This window comes from Hippocampus zosterae, chromosome 3 (assembly GCF_025434085.1).
Source record: "Hippocampus zosterae strain Florida chromosome 3, ASM2543408v3, whole genome shotgun sequence".
NCBI classification, from domain to species: Eukaryota; Metazoa; Chordata; class Actinopteri; order Syngnathiformes; family Syngnathidae; genus Hippocampus; species Hippocampus zosterae.
This window is the reverse complement of record NC_067453.1, coordinates 30,662,842-30,674,800: the sequence shown is the minus strand read 5'-3', so window position 1 is coordinate 30,674,800 and position 11,959 is coordinate 30,662,842. Positions and strand designations below refer to the sequence as shown.

The following is an 11,959-nucleotide window of genomic DNA, read 5'->3' as shown; positions in this document are numbered from 1 at the left end:
ACGGACTACATTTTCCTGCTTCAACTTTTCAGGGAAAAAGAAGCAGACGGAACTTTTATCACGGGAGGCAAGAGAGCGGGGCCACGGCAACAAATTCCAGACTGGGGAGTATGAAAAGAGATTGAAAGGGGCGGGCGGGTGATTCCGCCGCCAGTGTTTGAGATCTTTCGAGGCGTCGTCGCGTTGCTCTGGCCGCGAGCGACAAAAAGCAGCGGCACTCAATAGTTTCGTCTTTAAAAAAAAACGGGTTTGAACTGTTCGTTGCCACTACCGAGTCAAGTTCAATGTCAAACGGAAGATAAACGAACGAGAATGTCGTTTTGCGTCTTGAAAAGAACCACACAACTTTGCCCGAAGAACGCCCACTAAGACGCGCCGCAGAAAGACGGATGGGTGGCATCGATCGTCGCGGCGCGACAGAGGTCGCGACCTCTGTCCCAACAGAGGTCGACTTCATACGCAAAGAAAGAAGCGCCGCCCTGCGAGCGTTGACATAGACGGCGCTCGACGAGATTCGCAAGCGGGGCAGAGAAAACGACAAAAGTCGTTTCCCCGTTACACAACAACAACGTTCAACGACAACACAGAACGTAACACTTTCAAACGTGTCAAAAGTATAGAGCAGAAAAAAACCTTTCCAAAATCGCGAAAAGAAAAAAAAGGTTCGGAAGACCTTTGTCAAAGCAGGCATGGGGGAGGGGGGAAGCTGGATTTCAAAGCATTTACGTTCGGACATCTGTTGGCCGCTTATTCCGTTTGCATGCGTCATGGCAGCCATATTCCGCTTGCCCGCGTTTGTTTTGAAAAGTGGGCTTGACGGCAGTTTGCCGAGCTCTGCTGGATTCATTTGGGATGACTTCTTCTTCAGCCTTCCAACTGCAGAACAACAAGACGCCGGGACTCCGGGACTGTACTTGGTGTCCACAGTTGGAGAGACGCGATCGTGTCCGCTTGCGAGCAATCTCTCGACATCTCTTGTCGCGAGCAGCAAAAGGGTTTCAAGATAGCGTACCAACTCGGCTGTCACGTCATCGCGCTTGCCGAATATGGTCGGAGGGGGCTTTAAAACGTCGATCAGGAGCCGGGAACGGCCCCCGATGGGGTGGGGCGGTGGGGGGTACGCCATCTCAAAGGCCGCGCACGCGTCCCGCTTTTGCCGAGGCGTCCTGGGAGGTCAAGGCGCGGCCGAAGGCGCACGCCGCCTGCTTGCGAATGCGCAAAGTGTCCCGAGAGGCGAAAAACGTTTCTCTCTTTCACGGCGCGCGGAAAGGTCCAGCCTGCCGCCGTCGGTCTACTTGAGAAGCGTCCGCCCCGTCTATTTTTACACCGCTCTCCATTCCTGGGCCGGCACGCGGCGGCGGCGGCGTCCGGGGGCCGCAAACATTCAAAGTTGTGCTCCGCGCTCCGCTTCCTCTCCGGGTTCAATCCGGCCGCGGGCGCTCATTTTTGAAGGCGCCCGGATGAACTCGGAGCTCCTTTCTCGAACCCGGGACGTCTCCGGCAGGCCGCTTTCAGCGAAAGCGCGCGCGCCATCCGCCGGCGGAGACGCTCGCGGTCGTCTGGAGTGAGAGACGAGCGAGCGGAGGAAAAAAAAAAACAAAGCAAAGTTTTGAGCGCTGCGACATCATCGCGGCCTCGGAGCCTCCAGTGGCGGAGAACCTTTTCCGCGCGGGCTCCAATTAGTCAGCGTCGCCAAACGCTCGCGCTCCAAATGTCAGGGGCTAAAATAAGCAAAGGGGCAAAGCGGCCGAGCGCTTCCGATTTCATCCGCTGCTGGAGCGGGACGCGGCCCTTGCTTTCGTTTTCCCGGTCAAGGAAACTGCCAGCATGGGAAGGACCTCGCCCCGTTCTGTTCCCGACTCAAAGGGGGAAAAAAAGCTCCGATAAGCCACTCGGATTCATTCCGCACGCAAGAGTTGCCGGATCGAAACGAGTCCAACGTCAACGTTTGCGGCTCGGCCGGCGGATATTCGCACGGCGTCACTGCGCGCTCGGCGTGAGGCGAGCTTCCTTCGCCTTTGCAGAACGGGAACGAGGAGAGCCAATCCAAGTTTTGAAAGGCTGCCGTGAAGCAATGTGATACCTTTCAAAATGCGCAGATAGAGAACGCGCAGAGTACCAATGCCCCCCCCCTCCCCCCTAAAAAAAGCGGCAGGCAGCCTGCTCGTTTTGGTGCTTGTCGTTTTCCTGCCATTCAGGACGACCGGGAAAATACTTGAAACGGCACTCCATATGATGCAATTCCGCTCGGGGCCGATGCGAGCCACGACCGCCTTTCTTATTGATCCCGTTTTTGATATCGATACATCACGTCGATATCATGGACGAAATGAAGGCCGTGATGTTGAAGGTACGATTGTGAGGAGCGCGTTCAACGGGATTGTTGGGAATATGTCAATGTTTTCATTCCGTCGTGAATGGCACGTTGTTCAAAATAAGCTCGATCACTGGATTTTCCAAAGAAGACATGCGATCCTATTTTTAAGGAGAGACGTCGTTTATTTGCCAGCGATTCCGAGCCTGCCCCGGTTTTATTTTTGTCTCCGGCACATCATCGTAATAATGACCACGATGATAAGAACGGTGCGGAATGTGCGGCGCGGACACAGCGCAGAGTTCGATTCAGGGCCTCGGCTTTCCGCGTTCTTCCGGTGCCTGCCCGAATGGCTTTTCTCCGGCTTTCCTCCCGCCTTCCAAAAACACGCCGGCTCTTGGATGCCGGTTATTTGTCTGGCGAGCACACGCGCAAAACCCAGCGCCTCGACTCGATCCGCTTTCCGACTGCGCAGCGCCTTTTCTTTAGCGAAAGTGGGCAATGGCGTTTGTGTCACGTTCATCTTGAGGCATTGCCAAGAAAAAGGGCGGGGCTACTCCAATGACTTCTGTCCTTTGCTATGGTTGACGTCTCACCCAACTGGAAAAACTCCCCTTTTTTTTCTGTTCTTCCCCGGACGAGGCCTACGGTGACTCTTTTTCTCCGCAAGCGTCATCCGACTGGTCCGTCTGGTTGCCGAAGCGACTATGCAAACGCCAAGTACCCAAATGACACCGCCGGAGCCTGTGCCGCGGCCGGCTGTCGCCATGACAACACGAGAGGCGTGGCCCGTTTGAGGGCGAGGCGGCATTTTCCACCGCCGACAAACGTGGGGCGGCGTTCGGAGTCCTCCGAGCGGAGTGCTTCCTCCCAGGGCGAACCGCGGAAGCATTATTTACAACTCCGCATGAAATTGCAGCCATCCGTTCGGAACGGTCTTCGTCGTTTGGCCGCGCGGCTTCCGGGAACGTCCGTTTTGGCTTTTTGGAGCGATGTCCGATTCGTTTGGCGACGCCAAGTTTGGCTCGTGATGACACGAAAGAGTCCATTTGACTCACAAAGTCCGTTTGTCTTCACATTTGCAGGCAAACGCGAGTTTGCAACGGCAACAACAACAATCTAAGGAGAACGAAAAATGCTACTTGCCCCGTCACAAACTTGAAGGGGAGGGGGCAGTCTGGAGCCCGGAAATGGAGCGCATTTCAAACTGCGCGTCACTTGACCAAAGTATTGTGACGTGGAAGTCCGTTGAAGCCCACCGGACACACAACCGAGAGAATCTTTGACAGGCCACAAGAGGGAGCCGGCGTGCCGCTCTTTCAGCGCGACTTGCTGAAGCTGTTCAAAGCGGCCGGTGCCGCCCCCCCCCCCAGCTTTTGCCACAACAAAGGCCGTAAAAAGCAAGGCCAAAGGTTCATCCTCCTTGCAATCAGCTTCTTTTTGTGGCTATGATGCTGATGGTGACCCTTGCAGACTGGAGAAGTCCGACGCGCCCGAATGCCGGTTCGCTTGCAGCGCTCGGGCACGGTTGCCATGACCGGCGCGGAAATCTCAGAGCCTCGCCGCCCCCCATGCACGGGAAGGCAAAAAGGGGGTCGTGCTTCGTCTGTCTGATGTGTGCTGCCCTCTAGTGGCCACTATTCCAGCAAGCCCGGCCGTCCATCCATCCGCGTGATCCTCACAACAAGGGTGCTGGGGGGTGGGGGGGGGGGGGATGCTCGCGTTGAAATGTGACGACGGCGGCAAGGGGTCACCGTTGGGGGTCGCTGGGTTGAGATGCGCGCATAGGCGGAGACCAAAAAGGGTGACGCGACGGGCAAAAGAGAAGAAAAAATGAAACTTGCCGGCAAGGAAGCAGACTTCCGTTCCAAGACTGGCGGCGCCCGCCCAAAGGCCTTGGTCCAGTGCCAGCGAGTAGTGCTTGGAGGGTGGGGGCGTCTATAAATCGTTCCAGAGTCACACCAGTTTTAAAAAAAATACACGGTGAACGCACCTACACAGAAAGTTACGCATCGGACTCCAAGCCGCATTTTGGGGGCCAATACCCACCAACAGTAGCACTCGGGCTGATACGGCAGATTTGACAGCGAACTAGTTCCGCTTGGATTCAAAGCTTCCACTTGGAACGACGCAAAAGCTTTTCTTTCGAGTTGAAAATGAATCGGCGGTGACTCGCATTGTTAAGATCAAAACCAGCCGTCAAAACTGAACGCGAGATCAGAAGTTTGGGATTCCAATCGTCACCGGTCAGTGGAAATTGTCGCAGAAGGTGCCAGGAATGCAGCAAAGTATTTGGCGGCCACCAAAAGAAGTCAAAGAAGAAAGAAGTTTTAATTTGCGCAGGAACAACAAACCGATTGTCGCCAAAACTACAGAATGTCATCATCTGTCAAAAGGCATACGGACAAACAGGAATACGGGTTTGATTGAACAACTGGCGCACAAGCTTTCGAGGGTCCAATTGAAAAAGGGACCCAAAAAAGAAAGTATCTGGAAATCCCGAGTAGCAAAAAAAAAAAAGAAAAAGTCCATCCGAATAAAAATGAAGACGACATTTCTGAAATCAGCATCCAAACTCCATTTCGGGCCAGCGTCTGTGATGAAAAGGAGCCGCGGGCCGCCGTTTCGTCAAATAGATGGTAAGTTTCGATCGTCACCGCAGAGCGGTCCAGGCTTTGGATTCGATCCGCGTCGGTGCGGCTTTTCAAGAAAATCGAATCGGGAAGCAACGAATGGGCGGCCTTTGATTCCGAAGGGTGTCCGGGCCGAGCGCGGAAACGTATCGCGCCGCCTCCGGAGCGATGGCGCGGCCGCAAGTCCCGCGGCGGGGGCGGGAAGAGGCCTCAGGCTTCCAGTCTCAGCTCGGGCCGCACCAGGGTCACGATGCCGATGAGCGAGGAGAGCAGGCCGCAAAAGGCCAGCGTGCCCGGATCCGAGCGGTAGATCCCCAACTTGTCCAGCGGCATGGACAGATCGCACGCATTTTTGACGGCGTCCAAAAGGACGGCCGGCTGCGATTTGAAGCCGCGCAGGAGCAGGAGCACCAGGGCGTCCAAATGAGGGATGACCGCGGGGGCCACTTGGGGACTCTGGTTCAGATGCAAAATCATTTGCCGCCGGAAGCGCTCGTCCCCGGCGTGCCGCAGCGCGAGCCGCAGCACGAGGTACGCGTCTCGGGTCAGGCTCATGACCAGCGAGAGCAGGTAGAAGCGGCAGGCGCCGGCGCCCCAGCGGCCCCGGTCCAGATCGGGCAGGAGGCCCGCGCCGGCGGCCCACAGCGCGTTGTCGCACATCAAGTAGAGGGCGCGGTTGACGTTGGCCGCGGTCAGGCAAAGGCAAAGCACCGGGTCGGAGAGCCGCGCGCTCCGCTTGGCCGCCTCGCCGGCGTCCATGGCGTTCCCCAGCCTGAACACTGTCAAAAAGACCACACGGGAAGAGGGCTTCAGGCCCGCCGACAAACGCGGCTCCAAGTCGCACGCAAACGCCACCGTTAGCAAACCGGCAAACGCGCGCCCTCGCCGTCCGCTCGCGCTCCCGTTCCAAACGCCACCGAAAAGAGCGGGCTGCCCGCCGGCAATTTGGAAAAAGCCGGGACGGTCAAAAGCGTCCGTCTCCGAGTTGGTTTTGCCTCAAGGTCTCTCCTCCGCCCGTTCCTTTCGTCCGCTGGCCGCCGCCGAGGCTCGCTTCCAAATATCCCCCGATGAGCACGCGCGCGCGGAGACATTTGGGCAGGGAAAACCACGTTGCCGACGGCATTTTCGGAATGGGAATCACTTGCCACTGGAATGGCACAAATGGAACCTTCTTCATGAGGAGAGCAGCGCGGGCGTCGACATTTGTTTGCTCGGGAGCATTTCAAAGGCGCTCATTCCGTGTTGTTCTTGTTGTTGCCAAAATGGTGGCCTCTCGTGTGCTTGCCCAAAATGGATGGTCAGATAGGACTGTTTGGAGACTTGACGGGACGCAACGGGATCTTTGGAAATCAAGCAAGGCGCATCATTGGCCGGTCCGATCAGCACACAAACTAACTTTGACATGAAACTTTTCAGGAGAACGGTGAAGGAAAAAAAGAGATCGCCTCGCCTCGGTACATTTACGCAACAACAAATCGATCGCTTGCTTCGAAAGACAGAGTTCGCCGTTTCCAAGTCAAATAGGAGTTGCAAATATTCACCTCAAACACGGCGCGAACAGACAAGCTTGGCCCTACTCACACTTTCGTCCGACACTCAAGTTGGCCTCCAGACTCTTGAATTTGGTCACCAGCTCCTTTCGCCGGGACTGATTTCGCAGAGCGTGCGCGCACAGGGCGGACGCGAACTGGGTGGCTCTAAACAAGCGGGCAGAAGACGACAGTCGTTGACCGAGAAATACATGTCGCTTTTCTTCGCTTTCTTTCGCCACGAACTGACCTGAGAAGACGGTCCCTTCCCTGGCTCTGCTTGATGACGTTTCGCAGCGCCTCCATGGCTCCACTCGGCCCACTTGTTGCACGGCGCGCTCTTTCCAGCTGAAAACTGACCTGGACTGAGCGCAATGCTCGGCGACCGCGTCGCTCCGCAACGAGGCTCGCTTTTCAAGAAAAACAAACGGCGGTTTGCATCGACCGTTTAAAAAAAAGCAACTTAAATGACGCTCGTTTCTGGCTTCGCAGCAGGTGCCTTGGGTGGCTTCTTTCAACCCGGAAGTGTTTGCTTACGGAAGCCGAGAAAGTCTCTGTCGCGGTCCATACGCTTGACCCGCGGAATAAAGTCCACACCAGGAAAGCCGGAACCGGCATCGAACCCGAGACCTCCGCGCTGTGAAGTCGGCGCGCTAACCGCTCGTCCGCTCGTGAATGTAAAAAAAAAAAAAAAAATGAAACGTCCAAAATGCGCTTCGCGCTTTGAGAGCTGCAGCGCAATTGTGACACTGGCGTTCGCATTTCTGGCAGCTCCAAACGAAAGCTGCTCGGGTCAATGTTCGCAAGTTGAACGTGAGCTCACCTCAGTCGCCCGGTACGGAAGGCCGAGCGTCTCCCTCGACCTGCACGTGGCACCCCCGTTGCCGTGGTAACGAAGCACTTTCTCACAGCGACCGGAGGGGGCGCGCTCTCTCTCTCTCTCTCACACGCACACACACACACACTCACACACCTCGCTCGCTTTCTTCACTATTCATCATTGACTTGTTGGCCTTTTCTTCTTTCCGTCTTTCACCTTTTCGAACTTTTCCCTCCCATCTGTTGTTATCCGTGCCGTGAAAGAGTATTTGCCCCCTTCCCGATTTCTGTGTTCTTTACATACTTTGCACACACCAAGTTTTCCATTCATCAAACCAATTTTAAGATCACACAGAGACAACCCCCGGAAATACAAACTGCCAATTTAATGAAGGGACAAATCCAAAGCGACCTGTCCTGATGCCAAAAAAAGAATTGGCACCTGGATCTCGGAATGGGTTTGGCCACCCTCGGCAGCCGTGAACTGGAATTTAGCGTTTGCGGAGGAATTGCGGCTCATTCGTCTTTGCAGAACGGCTTCATCTATCCATCCATTCTCCGATCCGCTTTATCGTCAGGTGGGGGGCGGGGGCGTGCCGGAGCCTAGCCCGGTCGTCCACGGGCAGTAGGCGGGGGACACCCTGAACCGGTTGCCGGCCCGTGGCAGGGCGCGCCGAGACCAAGGACCATCCGCGCTCACACTCACGCCGCGGAACAATTTCGAGTTTTGAACAAAGGCCCTCTCGCTGAGTATTTTGATGCTCCCGCGCGAGGCTGCGCGCGCCCGACTCGCCTGGCAGTAAACGAGCGCCGTCCATAAGAGCGGACGCCACGCCATCGGCACGCGCGTCCGCAATCTGGAACGGCTTCCTTTTCTCTTCCCTTTCGAGGAGCGGTCCGCGGGATCTCCGAAGGCGCGCGAGTTTCCGGTCGCCGGCGTTTGCGGAAACGCCGTCATCGGGCCCGGCGGCGAAGTCGCTAAGGAGTTTACGGCCGTCGGTTCTGGCAGATTAGGCTTTTCTCCTCTAATCCCGCAGATTAGCGCCAGCCCGAGGGTGTTTTGCGGCGCCTGCTTCGCATCGATCGTTTTCGCAGAGAGCGCGGCTCAAATCGCGCACTCCGTCCTCGCGGGAAGTACGCAGGCCCCGGCGCTTCGTCGCACGCACGTGGGTATTGGCCGCGCCGCGCCGCCGGCATCGAACCAAGCGTCGCTGGCATTTTGGCTCGTATTCCGGGGCGGGGCCGTCGAAGCCCTCGGAGGCACGGCGAGCGGCGGGCCGCCGCCTAAATGGAGCCGCGGCCCGGCTGCGAGGAGGAGCCTGCCCTGACACGGGCGAGGGAGCCCGCGCCGACGGCGGCCCCCGAGGGAAGGGGGGAGCGGTCGAGTAGGACGGAGAAGGATGGCGGCGAGAGTCCCGGAGGAGACGGCGCTCGGGACGACTTTGAGAGGCCCCGAGTCCGAGGAGGGGAAGGGGCGCGGACGCCCAAGAAGACGGTGCGCTTCCGAGAAGCGTCCGCAGACGAGCCGCTGGCGGAGAGGGCCGGAGAGGAGACGAGCCTTTTTCCCGACTGCGCCCCGCAGGAGTGGAGCGGCGTCTCCTTCGACGAGCTCTTCCAGAAAGAAGACTGGCAGCGGCTCACAGGTAGGACGCGGCCCGCCTCGGCGTCTCCGCCAGCGACGAGTGACGAGGGGACGCGCCGGTCTACTGCTCGTTTGCCGCTTCATTCGGATGAGCTCTCGTCGCTAAAAGGACACCCCGCCCCGTAGACGAGCGACTGCTGTGCAAGAAGGTGCTGGAGCCAGCCGCCCCCGGCGCCCCTCGGCCCGTCTGGGGCCAGCAGGCCACGGTGAAGATGCAGGCCGTCCTGGAGGACCGCACCGTCGTGGAGAAGGACCGCAAGCTGCTCTTTACTATCGGCGAAGGAGACGTGAGCCGGGTAAAGAGCCGCCGCCGTCCGAGAGCCCAACCCGGACGTTCGCCGCACGCGGCAAATTGCGCTCATCTCGCGCTCATGTCCTGTCCGCGTGCAGGCGCTGGAGGAGGGCGTCGTGTCCATGCGCAGGGGCGAGACGGCGCTGCTGCTGGCCCATTCCCGCTACGCCTACGGGCCGGCGGGCAGGTGAGCCTGCGGACGCTAAGCGCGGAGGAGCGCCGCCGTCCGTCTTTTCTCTCTACCCCTCGGAGCTTTATGATCTGGCTCGGGAAATGCTTCGGACAAGCCGTAGCGTCGGAAAAGGACGACGCGGAACGGCCGGTGAATGCCTCGACGTCATGCTTGTCGACTTTTTAACTGGCCGTTTGAAATCTCTCGAGGCGTGCGGGTCGTCGGTCGCTTGGCGTGGCGTCACGCGGTCCCAAACGCCACCGGCCAGCAGCAAATTTGAATCCGAGACGGCTCGCCGCGTCCCCGCGCGTGTTCCGGGCGCCGATTTGAAAAAGGTCCCGCGTTAGCGCATCCATTTGGAGCTTTGTGTCCGTTTCCAGAGAGCCCGACGTCCCCGCCGGAGCTCCTCTGCTCTACCAGCTGCAGCTGCTGGACGTCAGCGACAAAGCGGACCCGCTGAATCTGCCGCTGTCCGACCGCATCCGCGCCGGCAACCGCAAGCGGGAGCGAGGCAACTTCCATTTCCAGCGGGAGGAGTACGGCGAGGCCGCGCGAGCCTACCGGATGGCCCTGGATGTGCTCACCACCTGCGGCGGGGGTAGCGCTTCTCCTCACGTGTCCGTCGGCGCCGCGCCGCCGCCGTGAAAAGCGTCGGAACCGCGCCGGCGTTGGCGTTTCCGCTAGCCGCGGCCCGACCGCGTGAAGCGCTCGCCTCCGTTCGCTCCACCCGTCGGTGCGGCCTTAAAGATCGACGAGGCCCCTCAAAGTGAACGGCGCCGGCAAATCCCCTCCCGGCCCTCCCGGGTCTGGAGGCCAATTTCCAGCGATGCCCATCGTGAGCCCGCAAAGGCCGAAAGGTTGCAAATGCGTTCGCTAACGCGGACGGGTGGTCGGAACGTTTCCTGCTGCGCGCAGGGCGGGGCTTCGGGGCGCCGCGCCAAGTTGTCGTGCAAGCTCTCACCAAACTCCCCCCCGCAGATGCCGGCGAGGAGGACGAGCGAGAGGTGCGCCACTACCGGGTCAAGTGTCTGAACAACCTCGCCGCGGCGCTGCTCAAACTGGAGCGGCGCCGGGAGGCGCTGCTCGCCAGCCGCGAGGCGCTTGCCATCGAGCCCGACAACGTCAAGGCCCTCTACAGGGCGGGAAAGGTCGGGCGCCACAAAAACTAAAAAGCACGGCCTCGGACTGAGCCCTTGTGAAAAACGCTGGCGGGCTTTTCTCAGATCCTGTCGGACGCCGGCGACTACGGGGAGGCCGCGCGGCTGCTGAAGAAAGCCTTGAAGCTGGAGCCCGGCGCCAGGGTGAGACAAAGGTCCCGGCCGGCCCCCGGCTCCTTTTGTCCTCCCGGCACCCTCCCGGCTCGTTTTTCTCGCATGCGACAAAGTTCTTTCTCAGTTCTTGTTCTTTTCCTCAGGCCATCCACGCCGAGCTTTCCAAGCTGGTGAAGAGGCGGTCGGGCGGCGAGGCCGCACGCCATGGCAAAGCGAAGGCCGCCGAGATGTCGGGCGACGACGTCGCGCCTTTTTCCCTTCCCTCCAAAGCAACATGGGTCAGGTGACGAGCAAAGAACAACAGACGACCCCCCGGGGTGTCCCTCACCTGCCCTCACTTGGTTGTGTTTCAGCCCATCTCGTGGAAGCTGATGGCGGGAGCTCTGCTGGTGGCGCTGGGCGGCTTGCTGGCATCGCTCATCCTCCCTGCAAGGAATTGAACAATTGAGCGTCCTCCCTCGCTTACGCCTCCTTTTGTTGCCATCGAGTTCGATTTTCAGGGACGTCCGCACGTTGACTGTACATATGCACGCGCGCATACAACGGAGGGACTGAAAACGGTCGGCCTTGAAAAAATGAAGGTCGCTCATCAAGAGAGAAAAGGCAAACCTTTCGGAGGTCGACTTGCAGTCTGGCACGCGAAGGGGCGCAGCGAAGCTGACCAAATAGGAGCGAGCCTTCCCACTTGTTTGTTGCCTCTCCGCTTCGAGGTCTCCGACTGAACACAAAACAAACATTGCGCACTCAACTCACAACGACCGCAAAGGGAAATGGCAAAGATTTAATGGCGCGTGCGTGTCTGCGGCCGTTTTGCGATCGGCCACGAAGCCAGCCGCGGCCATTTGAACGCAACAGAAGCGACAAGTGTCGCCGGGTCACAACACCTGCGTCCGGCGAGCGATTGCTTTTCGCGCCGAGCGGATGTCTGGCTCCTGCTGCCCCCTGGCGGCCGAGACAGAACGTCCGCCGAGTCGGCCCGGCCGGCTGAGCGCCGTCGGAGGCGTGGCCCTCTACCCTTGACTCCGCCCACACGGACTCGCTCGCCCTTCCAAATGCAGTCAGTCGTGAGGGGGGGCCGACTTGGCGACCTTCTGGCTCTTTTGAGAGACGGCGGTCATGCGGCAGCATGGGCCTATCGCCGTCTGGCTGAAGGAGCTGCCGGAGTGGCCCGGAGGGGGCGGGAGGGTCCGTCCATCGTAGCTAGCATCCTCTTGTTGCCCACCTCCTCCTCCAGCGTGTTCAGGGCTGGCCCTCTTGATAGCGGAGGAGGCTTGGAATCGTTACCAG

The 11,959-nt window shown here is 59.0% G+C and overlaps 2 protein-coding genes across 5 annotated transcripts; one reads left to right on the top strand and one right to left on the bottom strand.

Annotated features, from left to right (window-relative positions):
- Nucleotides 1–5,086: 5,086 nt before the first annotated feature.
- Nucleotides 5,087–7,385, bottom strand: LOC127597549 (peroxisomal membrane protein 11B-like). The gene is made up of 4 exons (XM_052060654.1): nucleotides 7,300–7,385; nucleotides 6,727–6,882; nucleotides 6,529–6,644; nucleotides 5,087–5,726 (listed from the first exon to the last, which is right to left on the bottom strand). The coding sequence occupies exons 2-4, from the start codon at nucleotides 6,780–6,782 to the stop codon at nucleotides 5,158–5,160; spliced, it is 741 nt and encodes a 246-aa protein (XP_051916614.1). The 5' UTR covers nucleotides 6,783–6,882; nucleotides 7,300–7,385; the 3' UTR covers nucleotides 5,087–5,157.
- A 1,151-nt stretch (nucleotides 7,386–8,536) lies between these two features.
- LOC127597536 (peptidyl-prolyl cis-trans isomerase FKBP8-like) lies at nucleotides 8,537–11,782 on the top strand. Of its 4 annotated transcripts, XM_052060635.1 has the most exons (8): nucleotides 8,537–8,938; nucleotides 9,064–9,233; nucleotides 9,328–9,416; nucleotides 9,782–9,999; nucleotides 10,380–10,549; nucleotides 10,625–10,702; nucleotides 10,816–10,950; nucleotides 11,026–11,782. In XM_052060635.1, the coding sequence occupies exons 1-8, from the start codon at nucleotides 8,584–8,586 to the stop codon at nucleotides 11,110–11,112; spliced, it is 1,302 nt and encodes a 433-aa protein (XP_051916595.1). In that variant the 5' UTR covers nucleotides 8,537–8,583; the 3' UTR covers nucleotides 11,113–11,782. The 4 variants fall into 4 exon arrangements, with proteins under 4 accessions (XP_051916595.1, XP_051916597.1, XP_051916596.1 ...); XM_052060637.1 differs by lacking the exon at nucleotides 9,328–9,416; XM_052060636.1 differs by lacking the exon at nucleotides 9,328–9,416 and having other exon boundaries at nucleotides 10,816–11,782.
- Nucleotides 11,783–11,959: the final 177 nt, after the last annotated feature.